The sequence below is a fragment of the Diceros bicornis genome, chromosome 17 (genome assembly GCF_020826845.1).
Source record: "Diceros bicornis minor isolate mBicDic1 chromosome 17, mDicBic1.mat.cur, whole genome shotgun sequence".
In the NCBI taxonomy this organism is placed as follows: domain Eukaryota; kingdom Metazoa; phylum Chordata; class Mammalia; order Perissodactyla; family Rhinocerotidae; genus Diceros; species Diceros bicornis.
The window spans coordinates 7,217,404-7,236,690 of NC_080756.1; the positions used below are offsets into that span (position 1 = coordinate 7,217,404).

At 46.9% G+C, this 19,287-nt stretch overlaps 1 protein-coding gene across 2 annotated transcripts in view; it reads left to right on the forward strand.

Moving 5' to 3' along the window:
- Positions 1 to 19,287, forward strand: part of PPM1H (protein phosphatase, Mg2+/Mn2+ dependent 1H) — a 237,362-nt gene that overhangs the window by 94,376 nt on the left and 123,699 nt on the right. For both annotated transcript variants that reach the window (XM_058557737.1, XM_058557738.1), the window contains exon 3: positions 12,911 to 13,252. In XM_058557737.1, coding sequence (XP_058413720.1) covers positions 12,911 to 13,252 — 342 coding nt within the window. The remainder of the gene's footprint in view (positions 1 to 12,910; positions 13,253 to 19,287) is intronic.

Here is a 19,287-nt window from a genome sequence, read left to right on the forward strand (position 1 = left end):
GCTGAGGTCTTGACAGCAGCGCCTTGCTTATAAGAAAACACAAATTAATTTCAGGGTCCATCTACGTATAAAGGAAACCGTCAGGAGCTAAAGAAGCAGTGTTCAAAAGAAGCCATAAAACTTAAAAGGCATAAATAAAAGAGTTTCAAAGTGCTCTGCACTGTAGTATTTTAGCCTGAAGAAGTACAAGGGGATATGGTTGAATTATTGTATTTTCCCTTACAAAATACTCAGTGATGGGGCTAGGTTTCTTTTTTTTTTTTTGGAGTTTAAGTGATATCATTAGTGAAATAAAGAAAGAAACATTTCTCTTTCGAGGAATAGGAAGAGAAGTTTTGAGCTCTCTGACGAAGTGGATATGCGGTAGAGAAGGATATTTCCTAGGACAGGTTAGGGTGGAACTTTTCCTCTGCCTGGATCACGTAGGGTAGTTCATATGTGAAGAGCCACAGGCCCACAGTCAGGCAGGGCGGAGATAGATACTCCATGGTAGTGTGAGTCTCTTAACATTCCTGTGCCTCAGATTATTTGTTTGGGACATAGAGTTGGGGGCTAGGAAGAAGGGAATCTAAAATGCTAGCATTTCCAAAGACACTTTCATAAGATTGTCCGTTAGGAAAGATGCTGTAAGCTTGTTGAGGGCAACAGCCTCCCGTTTGCCTCCTCCCACTGAAGGCTTTCCAATTAACCAGATCAAGATGTGTGGGAACTCGTCACCACTAGATTTTCTTTCCTTTGATGTGAGAGGCTTTAAGCAGTCTTTATTGATCATACTGATTACCAGGCACAAGCGAAAATGCAGCTTTTCTGAGAGTTTTTGCTTTTCATTTCTCAAGTACCTAGTCACTCTAGGAATGAGAGAAAAAGAGGAGGGTCCAGATGACTTCCCTGAGGAGGGAGGGCAAGGGCACCTTATAACCTTAGTCTTAAGAAGTTCCTGCCTTATGTAAGATGTGTGGATGGGAGAGAGGGCATTTGGCAATAACCAGGACATTTTTTTCCCCCATATCTGACTGTCCCTGTTCGGGACAGATTGTTTTTGGCTGAAGACTAGATTTGTGGACACATGCATTTCAAGTCTATTTCCTTAAGAGCACCCTTATGTTGTTGAATTTAGTCAAAACACATCAAAGAGGTGGTTTCAGTATCTGTTAGTTCAGTGTCTAATTACAATAACAGGAGATGGCTGGGTCCGCACCATGGCCAAGTTCATCAGCGGGAGAGAGGAAAGCTGATTATCTCTCTCAGCAGAGGATCGCGCAGCACTGTGGGAATTCCAGGCAAATAGGATGAAATTGGGGTGGGGAGAGGCAAGAAGGGAAATAAGAAGGGGCTGTTTCAACTCTGCGAACTGAGGATGGGCCGTGCCTTTCATCTGTTCTTTGTAAGAAGGACTCGTTCACCCCCAGAGCATTTAATGACGGTTGCTTGTGGTTCCACGGTGGCAGCCCTTCTGGAATATTTGGGCCTCATTTGGCAGTCTGCTTCCGGCAGTGATGTCAGCGATAAAAAACAATAGGAGCGGCCTTTTATTTCTCTCATTGTATTTATTACTCTGAATTTTCCCTCTTAATTAAGGTCTTTGTTCTGTGCATGTCAAGAAAACATAACCTTTCTGTTTATCTACTTAGATTTTCTGAAGCAGGAGTGCAGTGGTTTCTCTCAAAACTTGTTTATCTCTTGGTTCGAGCGACTAGACCTCTTGCCAGTGATTAAGAAGGATGACTCCACAACCAGGAGTTGTCCAGGCTGGTGTCAGTTAGAGTAACTTGACAGCGCCCTCCTTGGTGGGTGTTGGTTGACCCTGAAGACCAGGTTTGACCAAGATGTACGTGGCAGCTGAGAACGCAACTCAAACTTGGTTCCACAGTAGGTTTTCCCTCGGTGGCAAACCTTGAAGCTAAAGGAAAATAAATGGTGCTGAGATGGAAATTTCTCCTTGTTTCCCTTGTAATCTGATTCCCCACAGGTTTAGGCGGGGAGAACATTGGCCGGGGTGAAAAACTCTTGAGATTGTCTTTTCTTCCTCCTTTTCTTTTATTTTAAACACAATACTCAGCATTCATGTGCCAGACACTTCAGTGATCATAGTGCTTTGCCAGTATCAATTCATTTATCCTCATGATACGTACATAAGTATGTACCGTTGTTATCTTTATTTTACTGATGAGGGGACGGGGGCACAGAGCTGGGAATTGTGGAGCTTGTGTTCAGCCCAGGCAGTCTGGCCTGAGTCTGGGCTCATGACAGGTCGCCTCTGTCTCCCCAGCAGCTCAGAAATATGGCAGGAAAATCGCTTTGGAAAAGTCTGAGATAAAGGAAGACTAACTCCTAAGGTTGACATGTATATTTCGGTATAACTTGGTGCTGCAAGTTTTCTCATTTCCATTATGAGTTCTCTTTTGATTCAGGAGTTATTTAGAGTCTCCTCTGTCAACAGAAACTGGACAACAGCTCTTACTGACTCAGGTGAAGAACAGATCGGAAATGAAATGGTTCATCATCGTACTGTCCTTACCGTCCATTCTTTCTTGCTAAATCTTGCAAATTATTGTTTGCATGAAACCGTGGCAAGAGGAAAATGCCTTTGGACTGAATAATAATGAGCGTCTGACTTGGAGTCCCGGCTCGGCCGCTCGGTAGATGTTGCCTCGTGACAGTTAGTTGACCTCTCGGTGCCTCTGTTTCCTTGTAGGTAAATTGGGGATAATAGTTCCCACCTCATGAGGTTGTTAGAGTTAAATGAGTTAAAAATATGAAACGTGCTTGGAAGAACCCTGGCATGAGGTCAGTGCTGAATTAATATTGTCTGTTGTTCTAATCATGGAGTTTTCCCCTGCATTTCAGTATTATATGGCATTACTTACATTTTTACTGTAAACTAATTTAGGGAGAAGTTTTGATGTATAAAGTAATGGTTTGAGAACATTCCTGAGCTCATTTTTGAGTCTAGAATAATGACAGCACAACACGACTTAGTCAAAACTTTATACCTCCTATCTCTCAGAAGTTAATATTTATTTAATATTGTTTTAAAATATGAGACTAAATTGCCATTTACAAACAAAAACCAGGGGGCCGGCCCTGCGGCGTAGTGGTGAAGTGCGTGCGCTCTGCTGCTGGCGGCCCGGGTTCAGATCCTGGGTGCGCACCGACGCACTGCTTGTCAGGCCATGCTGTGGCGGACTCCCATATAAAGTGGAGGAAGGTAGGCATGGATGTTAGCTCAGAGCTGATCTTCCTCAGAAAAAGAGGAGGATTGGCATAGATGTTAGCTCAGGGCTGATCTTCCTCACACACAAAAAAATAAAAACAAAAACCAAACTTACTAAACTTATCCTACATCTTACTGCCTCATAATGTTGGAGGAATTGAACCAAAGAAATCTGCATCTCATACTGTCAGTTCCTGAGAAGGAAGCAGTGTGCTTATTTAAGTTTATGAAATTAAGGGTTCTTTCCCCCTGGGGAGCAAAATATTTGAATAATTTAGTCAAAAAGAGAGGTATGGTAAGAAAACAAACTGCTGTGTGGGCATGATTGCAAATAGACAGCAAGAGAGCTGGGGCCCGGGAAGGGCTTTCATGAAGTCACTCGTATTTTTCCTCATCCGCTTCTTCTCCCTCTCACTGTGTTATTAGCATCGTGAGGCTCAGGGGAAGACATGGAGACTGAAAGCACTGCGATGAAATGCCCGAAACAGACACTCGAGATTCTGAATTTTCGTCCTCACTGCGATTCCTTAAAAACTGGCCACAAACTTTATGGAAATCAAGCCTATGGCAGCTTATAGCAGAGAATCAGAAGAACACGTCCACTCTGTGGCCCCAGTGGGAAATCAGGCATCCTTCTCTTTGGCTGTGAGAAAGGGGAGAGGCAGGTGCACCCCTTGCTCAGAGATTTGTGCTGTTCCTTTCGTGCTGTGGATGTGGCCCCTCCTCAGGTTACCTAAGTACCTGACTGGTTGGGGTAGGGAAGGGAACACGTGTCTCAAAGGAGCTGAGTACACATGTCTTCAGCGAAGGCAGCCAGGAGGCACCACTTTCTCCCTTAGGACAACTATTTCTAGTGTAGCAGTCTCCAAACTGCCACTTAGAGACAATTTTTTTGAGTATGTACTCCCAATATATTTGTTCATTTATTGATATACAACCATACTACTGTAGATCCATCTACTAAATATTTAATATTTATCAAATATATAAATATTTTTGGGCCGGCCCGTGGCTTAGCGGTTAAGTGCGCGTGCTCCGCTACTGGGGCCCAGGTTCGGATCCCGGGCGTGCACCGACGCACCGCTTGTCCGGCCATGCTGAGGCCACGTCCCACATACAGCAACTAGAAGGATGTGCAACTATGACATACAACTATCTACTGGCGCTTTGGGGTGAAAATATATATATATATATATAAATATTTTTTATTTTTAAATAGTAGCAGCTAACAGTTATGAGGTGTTTATCATATGCCAGGCATAGTTCTAAGTTTTTCACACAGTAACCCATTTACTGTCTTGCTATGTAAGAGCAGATGTCCTGTTCCCATCAGCTTATATCTCAAGGCACCATTCCTCATTAACAACAGGGAGCATGATTCCATATTTCAGCTCTCTCCTTGAGCATTCCAGACACTTGGCTGAATTATTACTGTTGTCAAATAGGACTAGATTGTCATTACTGGAATTAAGTCCCAGCTGTGACATGTTCTTATTTGCTCATGTTTTCTATCGGCAGTTTCTTCGTAGGAATTTTTTAAAAACCTGTTGTCCACTTTGTGAGGGATAATTTAGTTAAAAACTTAGTAATATAACGCACAAGATCAGTTAGTTGGGGGCACATGTACCCAGCAATGGGTCACAATATGCCAAAGCTAATGGATTTGCGAGAGCAGCCTGACTTACCCACCGCGTGAGGGTGCCAACGTCAGTCTGTGTGAGAGTTACTAGCGAAGCGTGATTTCTTCTTCAGCTTTAGGTGAAGGAATATTCAAGAATTCCTGATTTTCCTCTTCCGTGCTGACTGTAACCCCCCTCAGCTGTGTGCTCTGTTGTGCAGAGTGCTCATCCGGGAGGGAGGAGTGATGAAGGGGGTTTGCAAATGGGTAGAGCTCTGTGCAATAAGAGAATGCAGAGCCCTGGTTTCTTCAAGCTGGTACAAGTGTGTCAAACCTCATTCCTTGGTTTATTTGTGTTTTCTGCCTTACGTCTCAACACTTCCATCGGGTTCCACAGGAAACGTCCAAGGTTTTGTCTAGTCTCCCCTTCTTTGTCAGCACGCCACAAGAGGGGCTCCTCATTGCCTCCCAGGTGGCTCACGAAGGCTCCTTTGCCTGTGGGTTCTGCAGAGTTGAGGTGTACTTGATGTGGCTCCTGTTTCAATGGGGCTAAAACTTAGGCTACTGATTTTTGACATCCTTGCTTATAATTACACCTGAAGCTGAATGGACACAAGCTGTTTGTTTCAGCTCCCTGCTCAGTAGGTAAATTTCTGTTTGGAGCAGTCTTATATTTGTTGAAAAGCCCAAGGAGCCCTTCCCAGGTAGAACTCGTTAAGTTCTGGCATTATACATGATCATGAAAACCGGAAAAAGAAAATAAGCAATATTATTAAAAAGCAGTTTCTAGAACTTTTGAGAAAGCAGGATGTAACATTGGGCCTACTTTAGAGAAATCCTAAAAGAGAAACTGTGAACTTTAACATCCCAATTTGTCACCTTCTGGAATCTTCCTTTATCTGACTGCAGGTGTATTCCTGAAAAGGGGTTGGAGTGTGTGTGTTGTAAATTACCCATGAGACTATTTTTTTTTTTTCAAATGAAATAATTTAGAATGCAACTGGAAAATTGCTTCAAAGTTATTCTTTCGTGAGGCATAAGTGATGGCTGCCAAATGTGATGGTGTGGTAAGTCAGGAAGGGGCTTGCTGTTGTTTTTCTTAAAGTGGAGTGCACTTCTGATTCATGTTTATCTGGAGCAAAAACAAGGTAAACGTTTGTTAAAATATAACAGTAGTAATTTTGAAATTCATTATGTCAAGAGCCATTACTCTAAATTTGAAGGGTTTGCTTTTTTAGGTGTACATCTTTGCCTCCTGGGCCGGCGCCCCAGCAATATTTGCTGACGGTACCCAAGAGTGATGCAGGGCCACGGCCGGGACGTTGTAGCAATCAGTTGATGGCCCAGGACATGTGTGCAATTACTAGTCAGCAACAACGTAATATAGTGCAAGCAACACTGAAGTGCTAAAGTCCTCAGAGCAGCGGAAGCCAGGGAGATTATCACACAAAGTTGTGTGTATTGGGAAGCTGGAAAGATCCCTTGACTTGGATTCTGAAGAACTGGGTTCAAATCCTGGTATTACCACATACCGGTAGGGTTACTTAACTGTCTGTGCCCCAGTTAAACCACTGGTAAAATGGGATAATGACGCCCATTTTACAGTGGTGTTGTGGGGATTAAACACAGTAGATGCTCAGTAGATGTCCTTTGAATTTGTCCTTCCCGTAGGGAGAGTACCTGAAGAATAGAAGGGACAAGAGTGCACACTGGAGGAGGACGAGCCTCCCGTGTGGCAGAGTTGAAAGGAAGGAGCTGGAGTGTAAGCTTAGCCTTCCTGGTGAGGGAATCCTTACTGCTCCCTGCCAGCTCATTGTCCCCTGGGCCACTTAATAGTGAGTATGAGTAGTTACTATTCTAGCTTCTTTGTTTCTTCTGTATGCTGGACACAGTGCTACACATTTTATTTATTCTTTTTTACCTTACTGTACAGTATAATTAACTTGTTTCTTTTGGTATGCAGTTTTACGAATGTTAACATATGCAGCATAGATTCATGCAATCACCACCACAGTCGGGCTACAGACAGTCCCATCACTACAGATGCCTCCCTCATCTTACCCCCTTATAGTCACCGCCTCTCCCGTAACCACGGTCGTCTGCACATTCCATGCCTGTTCTCCACTCCTGTGGCACCACGCACTTCTCCTTCCTAACACTCATCACACTTGTTGTTATCTGTTCATATTCTGGATGGTTCGCTTCAAGAGCTTGGGAACTGTGATATTCTTACTCCTGCTGCCTCCCCAGTGCCCGGCACGCGCCTGGAATGTAGGAGAGGAGACTCGAGATCACTATTAAATGAATGAATCCTTTACTGTCTATGTCCCAGTTTCATCTTGTTCTTTAATTAAGGAAACAGTTGAGAGAAGCTAGGAAACTTGCCCAGGAGCACATAGTAGTAATTTCCAGAACCGAGGTTCGTCTTGATCTAAAGCCAGTGCTCTTTCTGTGCTGAGCCTCTTCAGTTCTTGCGCTCCGTCTTGCAGCGCACCTGCCGCATGCCGCAGGATCAGGCTCCCTGAGCCCGCCTTCCACAGCTCTCCTAGGTGCAGGGGCACTTCCTCGCTCTTCATGCCCCAGGGCGGCGAATGCGGCTCCTGGGTCTGCCATGCCAGACTGCAGAATCTCACCCTGACCTTACCTAGCCCTGGAGGTCAGCCTGTCCACATGGCCTCCATATATATAGTCCTGTTTTCACCTGCATTGCCTATTAGTTGCTCCTTTCTTCCAGAATATTCTCCCTCTCTCAATCCCTCATTACCCAAGCAGGAGAACACTCACATACAATATGACCAATGCTGCTGGAGGGTTAGGCTCAGGGTATGGTGAGGGTTTCCAGGAGGAGGTGATATTTAAACGAGTACAGATGGGGGTAGGCAGAGGGGGGGACAGTAGTGGGTTGTGATGAGCTGCAAGTCCTGTAGTTTAGTGTGGGTGGGATTTGGAGTAAGAGACAGAGTGTGGAGAGAGAAGCAGAGACTAGATCAGAGATTGCAAACAGGGGCTCGTAGACTCGAGCCAGCCCGCAGAGCAGGTTGTCAGGCTGCTAAAAGAAGTACGGACAGGTTTTATGTTTTAGAAAAAATCGCTCTGGTTGCAACTCAGGTTGCAGAGTGGAGGAGTAGATAAGATGCCAAATGGACATCAGGGCAAGCTTTCCCTCCAGGGGCGGGCGGGGTGTGGGGTGGGGAGTTCCGCTTAGCAGAGGGGTTGATGGCGTAGAGCATGGACTCTGGTCCCAGCTGCACCACTTAATAGGTGGTGACCTCGAGCAGTCACACTCTCTGTCCCTCATTTTCCTCATCTATGAAATGGGGATAATACCCATACCTCGTAGGGGGTTGTCCATAGGATTGTAGTAATGGTTACACGAGCTAAGTTTGTAAAGCATTCAGAACATTGCCTGCTGTGTAAGGCTTGTTAAACAATGGGAAGGGTGCTCTAGACCTGTAACTGGGTTTTCTGTGATTTTTTGGTCTCTTAGACTTGAACAGCTGAGCTGGGATCTAAGCATGTGGTGAGAGCCCACTTTTTGCTTGTGTTTCCCCCAGTCGTTTATCACTCACTTTAAGTTCCCTGCCACAGGAGGACACTGAAGATTTTGAAATCTCTTGTTGGGCTTGGTTTTATCTAGTTCAAGGGCTTTCAAAAATTTTTTTAAAACAGTTCAATCCTTTTGTCCAAATTCTTTTGCAAAACTCTGATGTTTATAACATAAAACTGTGCTGTTCTGGTTGAAATAACGTCAAAGGTTCTCGTCACCGAAACACCCACTTCACTTCCTTTTTCCTGGGGTTCCTCCAAAACCAGGGGACACAGTTTGGACACCACTGGTCCGATCAGTTGAGGGAGATGTAAGTGACTTACCCAAGGTCACACAGTGAACCGACGGCACATTTGGGACTAGAACGTGGGTCTCCTGACGGCTTATCGGCCCCCTTTCTATTAGGCCAGGGGCTCTCAACTTTGCTGCTCATTGAAATCCCCTGCGGAGCTTTAAAAAGATCAGTGGTAGGGCCCCACCTTCAGACATACTGACTTAATTGGTCTGGGCTTGGCCCCTGCATCTACAAGTGCTAGATTTATTCAGTCCTTAGTAAGAAACAAACTTTCTCTGTGGAAAAATCGTCTTACAAGTTTTAGTTGTGAAAATTACTAATTGAATCTTAACAATTAGCTGCACCAGGGTTTACAGCACTGCTGGGCAGAGGTGTCCTCAAAAGGGGAGCGTCGAGCCCTCTGGGCCCCGAGTCAGAAGTCCCCTAATCTGGTTTCTTCTCCACCGCTCAAAAATTCCCCGGATATTTTGTCAACTGGCTGTTGTTGCGGTAGCTGCAGGATGCTTCGTCTTGTTGAAGGAAACGGTTGGATTACCTGTCAGAAAAATTTCGGTTGCTTTTTTACAATGTCGGAGCATTCCATTGCAGTGGGGCTGTTATTTCATGGGGTTTGGTCTTCTTTGGTTCAAATCGTGACTCTAGAAACACGATCGAGTTTGGTGTTTCAGAACCTGTGCCCGGACGCTGATACGCTCGCTCCTGTCCAGCCCTCGCCCACCCCCAGTGGCTTCCTCCAAGACGCCGCTGGCCTTCCTTTCAAGTCGGGCGCAGGAGGACTGCGTGTGGGGGTTTCACTCAGGAGGCCTTGGGCCCCGGGGGAATTAGATGTGATGAGCAAGCAGTCCTTTCCTTATGCCACTTTTCCCAGGGGCGAGGGTGTCATACACAATGTGGACTTACTAACGCGGCAAATAGCAAGAGCTCTGGTGGGTTTCATAATTGCCATCGTTGCAGGGGAGTGACGAGCATAAGCAATAGTTCAAGATGTGTAGAGCGACACGTACACTATTTCTATTGGTGACCAAGTCACAGATAGAACACTGATGATGCTGTGCTTTGTTGCCTTACCTTTGTCATAGGAGGAAATGCTAAATTTCAGAGTTTATGAAAATGCAGATAGATTCATGGACTCCCTGAAGTCTAGCCACAAATGCCCTAAATTAAGAACCTTTTCTTGGGGTTCAGTTTTACTCCCGGTTGACACCCACTTGAATTCTTTCTGTGCTTGTGCCCGACTCACCTCACACTCGTCCTTCCCGCCGTGCACACCACAGTCCCAGGAGGCCGTAGAAACATGCACACCCTTTCTTCTCCGTGTCCCCAGCTCTTGTGACAGAATCCAACAACAGTGGCTCATCAAGATGTCAGGAAGCCCAGGTGACAGGAAGGCGGGGGCAGGCTGCCCAGGGCCTGGGCGGCGTCCCCAGCAGGGCCTCGGGGCCGGGCTCCTCGCCTGCCATCCCAGCACCCTGAGCTGCAGCTTGCAGCCTTGCTCGCAGGAGGGCCATTCCACCTCCAGGTGTGGCTGCTGTGGCCAGGCAGGAAGAAACGGGGGAGGGTGACGGGCAAAGGCCAGGCCAGGTGAGTTGTCCTTTTATCGGGAAAACGGTAGCTTTCCTGGAAGGTCTCCCGGAGACTTCTCCCCAGGAGACTGCTGGCCACCGTGTCACCTCTCCATCTGTCCCAATTCAACTTGTCCTGTCTTCAAGGCCCAACTCCTTTCCCAGCCCACATTCGTCCCTACTTGTTAGATAGTGAAGCTTTAGAGCCAGCAGAGGCCTCGGCGTCTTCCAGGGTAGCCCCTCATTATGGTGAAGAATGGAAGCCCAGAGAATGACTTACCCAGGATCATATAGCAACAGTATTGATCGCAGCTACACACGAGCGCACACTCTGGACTTACTACTTGCCGTAAATTACCACTTAATTCTCCCAAACACCCCCTCCCCCATAAGGTACTGTCACCTGCCTTCTACTTACCAGGAAACCGTGGCACAGGGATGGTGAGCAACAGGGACAGCAGCTACGGAGTGACCCAGCTGGGGTCTAATGCCTGCTCCGCCACCCACTCAGCTGACCCGTGGGGGAGATGCGGTTCAGACCCCAGGCTCCTAGTCCTTAAGTCATTGTTCTTTCCACGTGACTTTCCCCTGCATTAGGGTGCGTGCTCCTCTGTTTATGGGGCTTTCCGTCGGTCATGTGTTTCTTCCCGCCTCGGTTTGACTGTGTGTATCTCCAAGGTTGTATTTCCCTCCCAATGGGCTCCTCACTATCACTCTTTGTTTTCTCCTAATCCTCACAGCGTAGCTTGAGTGATCCTTGAAAAACATACATAACTTTTGTCACGCCTGCCTCAATCAATGGCTTTTTGTTACTGTTAGGCTAAAGTTGAGATCCTGCACGTGTCCTGGAAGAGCTGAGGGCTAGTTCCCTCTCCAGCCTCATCTCATCCCCCTCCTCGCCTGCCTCACTCCCTACCTGGCCGTGGTTCAGTCTCCTCTTACTCATCATGCACCTTCCACCACAGGGCCTTTGCACCTGCTCTTGCTGCTGCCCGGCATTCTCTTCTCTCCCCTTCTTACCTTGTGAACTTCCAAAGAGCCCTCAGCCTGGTCCTCGTGTCCTCAGGAAGTCTCCTCTGATGTGTCCCTCTGCAGGCTGGCCTCACAGCACCAAGAACCTCTCCTGGTAGCCCTCACCAGAATTATGATCTTACATTTATGCATGTGATTATTTGATCAGTGTCTGTCTCCCCCACTAGATTATTAAGATCAGACCATGTCTGAGATCTCTGTCATCCAGTGTTTTATCCTACTGCCTACTTTCATGCCTGTCACATAGGGATTGCTCAGTATTTGTTGACTAAAAAATACGACTATTTTCTCTCTCAGCACCTAGCACAGAATTGAGTGAAAACAAAATTTTAAAGGGCACAGACAGTAATGAGTGGCATATGTCACCATAATTACACAGTATCTTCCAGCATCATTCTAAGATGGACCAAAAATGGTGGTTACCAGGGACTGGAGGTTGGGGCGATGGGACAGATGTTGTTTAGGGGGACAAACTTACAATGAGTAGTAAATAAGTCCTAGAGATCTGATGCACAGTACAGTGAATATAGACAACAGTACTGTTATAATAAACTTGCCAAGAGATTAGATCTCAATTATTCTAACCACAAAAAAGAAATAATGTGACATGATATAGGCGCTAACCATTGCTACAATGGCAATCACATGACAATATATAAAGTCAACATGTTGTATACCTTAAATTTACACAATGTTGTATGTCAAATATATTTCAATTAAAAAAAAATAAGATGGACCCGAAGAACTTTACTTAATGGCTTCAGCTAAAAAAAGAAGTCAGTATTTATTGCTGTGGGGTGGATAAGCCTAGTAGTCAGAAGTAGATGTTAAATGCATCTTACATATTTAATGACTCACTCCTCCAGATATATCGTAATCGAGCTCCTTTTTTTCCTATAGCTAAGGTCTTGGGTGGTGTGTGATTTAAACATGGCCTTTGAAAGTGTTCATCTTGAAGTCTAGAAGTCACCTGACAGACACTTAATCCACGGTCGATGTAGAGACGCGAGCTGCCCGTAACTTTAGGGTGGGAAGAGGAAACAAAGGTGCTCCGTGTCAGCTGGGAAACTGAGGACGGTAGGAAATGGGAAAGGAGATTGGAGCTGGCCGCATCTTGTGAAGCCTGGCCTGGACTGGGTGTCTGAGGGAAAGACATGTTCTAAAAGTTCAGGATGTTAGACCAAAGGATGGAGCAATTATCTGGGAGTGTAAAAGCCCTAAGGGCGAAAACTGGGTCTACTTGTTTCCCGTGAAGAACCTGCAGAAAGGGCCTGGCTTCCTCCCAGGACTCCGGGCGAGCTGCTCTGGGGGCGGGAGAAGGGAGGCAGGGCTTGGAAGCTGAAGCTGGGCGTGTTGGTGTGGAGTTTGCCCTCAACCACCCCCACGTCGGATTCCAGCAGATCTTGACCCCAGGTAGTAACTGAGCGGGTGGTAATTTGGGCTCCCCCGCCAGGCGGAGACGAGGGACCTGCATCCCTTGGGTGGTGGCAACAGCAGTGACACCTCTGGGGACCCTTCCCTGACCGTTTTTGCCGGGACCCCTCTTTGCAGACCAGGCAGACACCCGGGCGGACGGCTGGGCCCGAACCCTCGCTGGGTCGGCGGCCACCACGCCTCTCACTCCCTGTCGCTGTCCCCGCAGGACTCCGAGGGCGTCTCCTGCCACTACTGGTCGCTGTTCGACGGGCACGCGGGCTCGGGGGCGGCGGTGGTGGCGTCCCGCCTGCTGCAGCGCCACCTCGCGGAGCAGCTGCAGGACATCGTGGAGATCCTGAGGAACTCGGCCGCGCCGCCGCCCACCTGCCTGGGCGAGGAGCCCGAGGGCGCGCCGGCGCCCCGCACCCTGACCCGCGCCGCCTCGCTGCGCGGCGGCGTGGGGGCCCCCGGCTCGCCCGGCACCCCGCCCGCGCGCTTCTTCACCGAGAAGAAGGTCCCGCACGAGAGCCTGGTGGTCGGCGCCCTGGAGAGCGCCTTCAAGGAGATGGTAGGTGTCTGCAGGGTCGGGCCGCAGGGCCGGGCCCTCCAGCCGAGTGCTGGCTTCCTGGCAGGGCCCTGGAGGGGCGTGTCTGGGACCTGTCCCCTTGCTGCGTGGTCCCCTGGACATCTCCCGTCTATAGCGGGGCTTCCGTTCTCCAGGGAAGTTGGCGGCGAGAGGTCTGGCATTGAGTGCTGGCGGAAAGTAAAAAGAAGAGCAAAGAAGGGGCTAGTGCAGGACGTAATGGGCTTATTAGATGTATGCGCCATTGCCTGTCTTTCGCAGACTGCTGATGCCAGCCGGGACAATCCCACCTAACTGCAGTGTGAGCGTGGTTGCCGCCTGCTTCACACACGTGTGTGAATCCCAGGTGTTTGGGGAAACAGTTTTTAGTAAAGAGCCCCTTCCCTTACAGATCAGACCTGACAACCGTGACTGGCCGTGTGGTTCTCACGGCCTGGAAAAAGTAGGGGCCAACAGCCAAGAATCATTTGTCTTACTTGGGAACGTGGATTTGTTTGTACATTTAAATTTGAGTGTGTCTGATCAAGGAAGTCAGCCTCCTTCCTGTCACCCTCATGCCTGAGAACACATGCAGGGTGAGAATGCAGCTGCTCTCAGCATCCCTTGCTGTCCCTCTGCCCAGTGAGGATGCACACAGAGGCTCTGCACCTGCTCCGTCCTGCACCATCCTGCCCTCTCTGAGCCCACTTTCTGCTGAGGCGATTATTTGGGTTCCAAAGATTTTCTCTCCCGAGCAGCAGCCTGCGTGCAGATCAAGGGTAAGAGATATATAAAGGTGTTGTAAGGACTTGAGTAAGGTGAGTGGCGGTAATGTCCTTAAAACCTGGAGATTAAAAAGTGACGACAAGCTGTTAAGTGAAGCCAGAGCAGCCAGAAGCATCTCCCCAGAGCCGAGTGTCCGCACTTCGCACACTCCAGGGTCTCCTGACGTCAGGTCGTGCGCTTGTGAGAGGAGAAAAGTAAAGACTTAAACAGCGTCATCTGATTTGTTTGTAAGGCAAAATAGTTCATAGAGTCATACCTCACATTCACACCCGCTCCCCACTTTCCCCACCCCTTCTTTGGTCCCGGTGTTTCTCTCCTTGTCACGTAGATATTTACCCTTTGATTAGCAGGTGGTCTAAAAGGTGCCTCTATCTCAGGAGTGTCTGCTAGCCTTCAGTCCCAAGAGAAACCCCAGGAGGCTGGAAAAGATTGTTTAGGAAAAGGAATCGAGGTAGTAAAATGGACTCCTGCTCGGGCTTGCTGTGAAATCTTACTCTGCAGCTGTCAGAGAAGCTCTGGTGGGAATAAGTGTTTCTAGTGTTCAGAATGCTAAATATTTAATTGAGGTAAAATTTGACAATGGGCTCTCCCTGTAATGGAAAAAAAAAGTCAGCCTACGTGATAGAGGTGAAAAACCCAAGAAACGTTGGGTTTTCCATTTCCTTCAGTAGTTGCTGGGATCCTGGAACACTTTTCCTGGGAGCTGCTGAATTCTCAGTTTTGTCCACTAGAGGCCAGTGTCGCACTGAGTCGGGTCTCCACTGCCTTTCAGGCTGTTTCTGCCCATTACCGGCTCAGGGTTACTAGCAACAGCTCTATTTGAAACGAGAGGCTCATTCAGAAAAATAGTAGAAAGAGCCTCATTCTTGTCTTTCAGATTTTTTTTCAGCTTTTGACTAGTCAGTTCATTACCTGAAATTTGTCTTGGACACTTTAGTTGCCAGCGAAAATATCGTGTCACTTTCCCGTGTAATTCATTCAATCGATACATGTCCGTCGAGAACTCACTCTATGCCAGGCCTAATTGGGAAAAGAGCATTGAACAAATGAGGCAAAGTCGGGTATAAACAAGGAAAATCTGGATGGGAAGGACCTGAGAGGAGAACTGCAGGGTGAAGGAGTCTGATAAAGAGACGAGGCGGAGGGCTCCTGGGGGCGGGGATGCTGGGGCGGAGGTAGGAGCGAAGCAGACACAACGTGGGGGCCGGAGCGCGTCCTGGGGAGGAGACCGTCTGAGTGAAGGACCACAGCGCAGGGAACGCAGGGGGACCAGGCTGCCGTGCACCGTGGTTCGAGAGAGACTTCAGGGGTAGGAATGATGGCAGGTGAACTGGGGAGGCGGTCTGGGACGCCCCTCTGAGGACCTGCTGTGCGCTATTCTGAGTTTTGGCCTGTAAGCCACGCCTCCTCTTCTGCAGTCCAGTCCGTCCCATCCCACGACTTCCTCTTCACACTTGTTTTTCCCGGATTCTCTCTCTAGCCCCCACGTGCCGGAGGCCCGCCTGGACTTGGCACCGTGTGCTTGGCCCTCTGAAGTGAGAACACTCATCCTTCTGTGTTCTCTGGGTGCCCGGCGGGTGGCTCTACCTCCTGCTCTGCTGGGGACCGAGCCCGCTGATGCCTGTTGGCCCAGAGTACTTATTCGTACTGCCCCCTTTTACTCTCAGGAGTGTCCCTGCGTGGATGACGTCTTATGTTTGCCCTAATCACAGAGAGATGCTCTTGTTTCTTTGCTTCAGGAAAAATCGACTCCAGTGTCAAAGAAACGTGCCTGACAACCATTAGATTGCTTGGGGTGAGCTTCAGAACCCACCACACAGAAATGATACAGCACACACTCGATTTAATGGCCCGGAAGGCCATTGCCAACTCCTAAAATGCTTTTTCTCTCCTCCCGCTCTCAGTGTTAGGTTTCTGAGAGTCAGTGTTTGAAGGTAAACTTTGCTTTTTGGAAATGCCTGACTCCGTAGCTGATTTCCTTATCTTGTTGGCCTGATCTTGTTGGTTCCTCTTCAGGCCTTTCAGAGAGGGCAGGTTTAGAATTTCCCAGCTCTTCCTAAATTTTTTCCTCGCAATGACCACCCACTTTCTGGCTTTCCTGTTTCTAGGCGTTCTTTAGGTATTGTACCATTCTGATCCTCTATAATACGAAAACTCAATATTAAATAAGATTCAGCCATTTCCGCTTTGTGGCTCTCTTGCTTTCTCTCCCACTTTTAATCCCTAAAAATTCTCCAAGCCCAGCACCCAAGCCTCAAATGTGCCTCACTGATGACATCTTTGCAGCTACCCGTCCTGAGATCCAGAATGTAACTTATAATATCCTTAAAGGCCAAGCTCGCCTTTCATTTGGGGTTTTGCTTTCTTTACAGCCGTTCAGCAATGTAGAACCAGAGGTCTTTGGTCTCTCTCTCTGCAAGGCCTTCTCGGTCACTAGTATTTATTGAGCTTATATTTTATAAACAACATTCTCCTTGACACCATGGGGGTCTAGAAGTAGGAGATTAGATTTTATATCTGGGGGCGTTAATAGTCGCACAATCTGTGACTCTAGAGATACACAATATCTCATGTATTTTGATGTTCTAAGTAACATTAAGTGGGGGGTGAAATGTTGACATCTATCTGAACGAGAGAATCCCTTAAGAAGATTCAGAAACACCAAGCCAGAATACGTAGTACTTATTTCTAGGAAAAAGTAAGTACTAGCTTGCAAAATATAGACTAACATAAGTGGAAAAAGAAAAAGCTTTGAACAAGAGGAAAGGATAGCAGTTTCGTCAAATACCGAAGCTTCTCTGAGGGCCCCACTTTCCCTTCCTCTTTGACTCTTGGTTGCCCGGCGCAGCGCGTGGCTTGTGGTAAAGGTGACCCCTGACCCCTAATACTGCGCGTGCTGGCAGAGGCCAGGGCCCTGCGGCCCCCTTCTTGTATCTCATCTTGGATCTTCCTTCATAGTGAGACGGCTGCGTAGACAGTTCCTCCTGTGTCCACTATGGAAGATGAACCAGGGCTTCCTCGAGGCCTGGAATCACAGGAGCCTTTTCACTGACTTCAGTTCTGCCAGCAACGCCTTGTAACAGCGCCTACTTTAGCAGCTAAGTTTTGTCCCTGTTACGTTGAGGTTGTTGCTTGCCAGGATGATAGATGTGAATAACAGTCTCCTCCCTACTTCCCCACCCTCCAGAAACAGGGTTGAATAGTCAGCATTTCAGACTGGTGAAGGAAGTCACTTCCATTCCTGGGAGACCTTTGCTCTCCTGCCCCCTACCGGATTGGAGTTCTGCACAGGCAGGGGGGATCTCAAAATTCTGTCCTATTTCCTTTTCAATGAGGGTATAGATTCCTTGCCACAGTGAAGAATGTTCTAGAAGTTTGGTTGTGATGAAGGGAGAAAAATAGCAATTTTGTACGGTAAAACTACCGTACATCTTCCTATGTATGCACATTGTTGGAAATACCACTCAGCTTGGCTTCATTGGTAAAAAACCATACAGTGAAAAAGAGGCGGATGAATGCAAAGCTTATTTATAGTTTTAAAATCCTAATGTTTTCAAAAATTAGCATATTCGTGGTAAGTTGTGGACCTGCGTATCTGTATTTAAGGGAGAGTTTTGTTCTGTTTTTGGTAGAACAGGGAGTTCCTCCAAGAAGGAATGAGCATCTGATTCCTCTGACAGCCAGCAGGTGGCAATATTAGGCAGCACAGACTGGTTTTCTCGTTTCCGCTTGCCTGGCTGACAGATTGGCTTGTTCTCAGAATAAACCGAAATCAGACCCAGATACTAAAACCATGCAGAATCTTATTATTTGTGACTGATACTATTGGCAATGTGCTCAGAACTGTGTTTTAACCCAGCCAGGGGGAGCTGCCAGTCCTATAGAAACTACCCCACCCTCGCTCGCTTCTGTTGTCTGGCATTGCTTTCCTCTTGCAACCTGAAATGGGCAGCAACAAAGAATAATCCTGGAGTTGCATCATCTCTGGGACTTTCAAACCAAATTACAACCATCCCGGGCAATATATTTTCTTTCTCGCAGTTCTTTCCTGCTGAATTAGTCTCGTTTCACACACATCTCTCTTCCCCTCATTGCCCCCACTCTTGCCTTACAACAAAAAGGAGCAAGATAAAATCCCGGGTCTTAAAAATTGGATCCATTCTTTGATTTAAAGATAAACCTAGCTTAAATGTAATATTTAGACAGACACAGCACAAGAGAAATCCATCCTGCTAAGTAGAAAGCAGCCTTGAGGGAGCTTCAGAACTCTTAATTGGGCAGATACATCAATTATCTTATTAATTGAATCTTAGGAGTCATTTAAGTTGATCCTTTTAGACCATACATGAAAAGAAATGATAGCATGTGTTTTGCTAATAAGTTATTGTAGACTTATGTCTTGGAGTTTACTGACAGCTAAAATGGGGAAATATTCCAAATTGGTCCTTGTTTAGCACAGAGCAGTGGGCAGTTTTTCCCATGATTTCATTGATTTTTTTGAAAAAATACCAAAACTTGAGGGTTTTAATAATAATTACACATTTTTCTGTATTTTTTACCTAGACTATGAGAAGCTTAAGCTAATTGGAAAAGCTGAGGGTTTGAAGAAAATAGGTAGTTAATTCCACAATAAATGCATCTTTATTGACTTCATTTATCATGTTTGATCTGGTTGTAAAAGAACCACCGAGGTGGTCCTTTAATGTTCCTGTCAGTACTAAGATTTTGTGAAACTTCTTTTAAAGAAGAGTAGGTGGAGTAGGAAAAAATAAGTGTGCTATTTTGGCTTCTAGGGAGGGGAGGGGAAGCAATTATTTTTAGAGTATGTTCTAGTTACACCCAGTTTGAGAAGAAATAAAAGAGTGTATTTTAATGTCAGTGAATCCTTCAGGGGGACGAAGTCTATGGAAACATCTTTCAAATCCTTATCACTGTGATCCCAGAGAGCACGCATGTAATTAAAGTGTGTGTGTGTACATACGTGTGTGTGCAAGTGCATACACACACATGTATGTTACCACACAAAGTGGGGGGACTGAAAGCATGAGCGTTTTAGCAAAGTTTCTTGGGATAAAAAGTAGCTAGACTTTGGTCCACTGTTTATGTGACAGTGCTCCCAAATTCAGCATTCCTTCTGCTGGGGGAACTACGGAGGGAACATAGTTGAAACGTAGGAAAAGATGAAAGAAACGAAATCAGTTACGAAAAAAATACTGAATCACGCTGCTAATGTAACAGCAGGAGATGGACTGGGC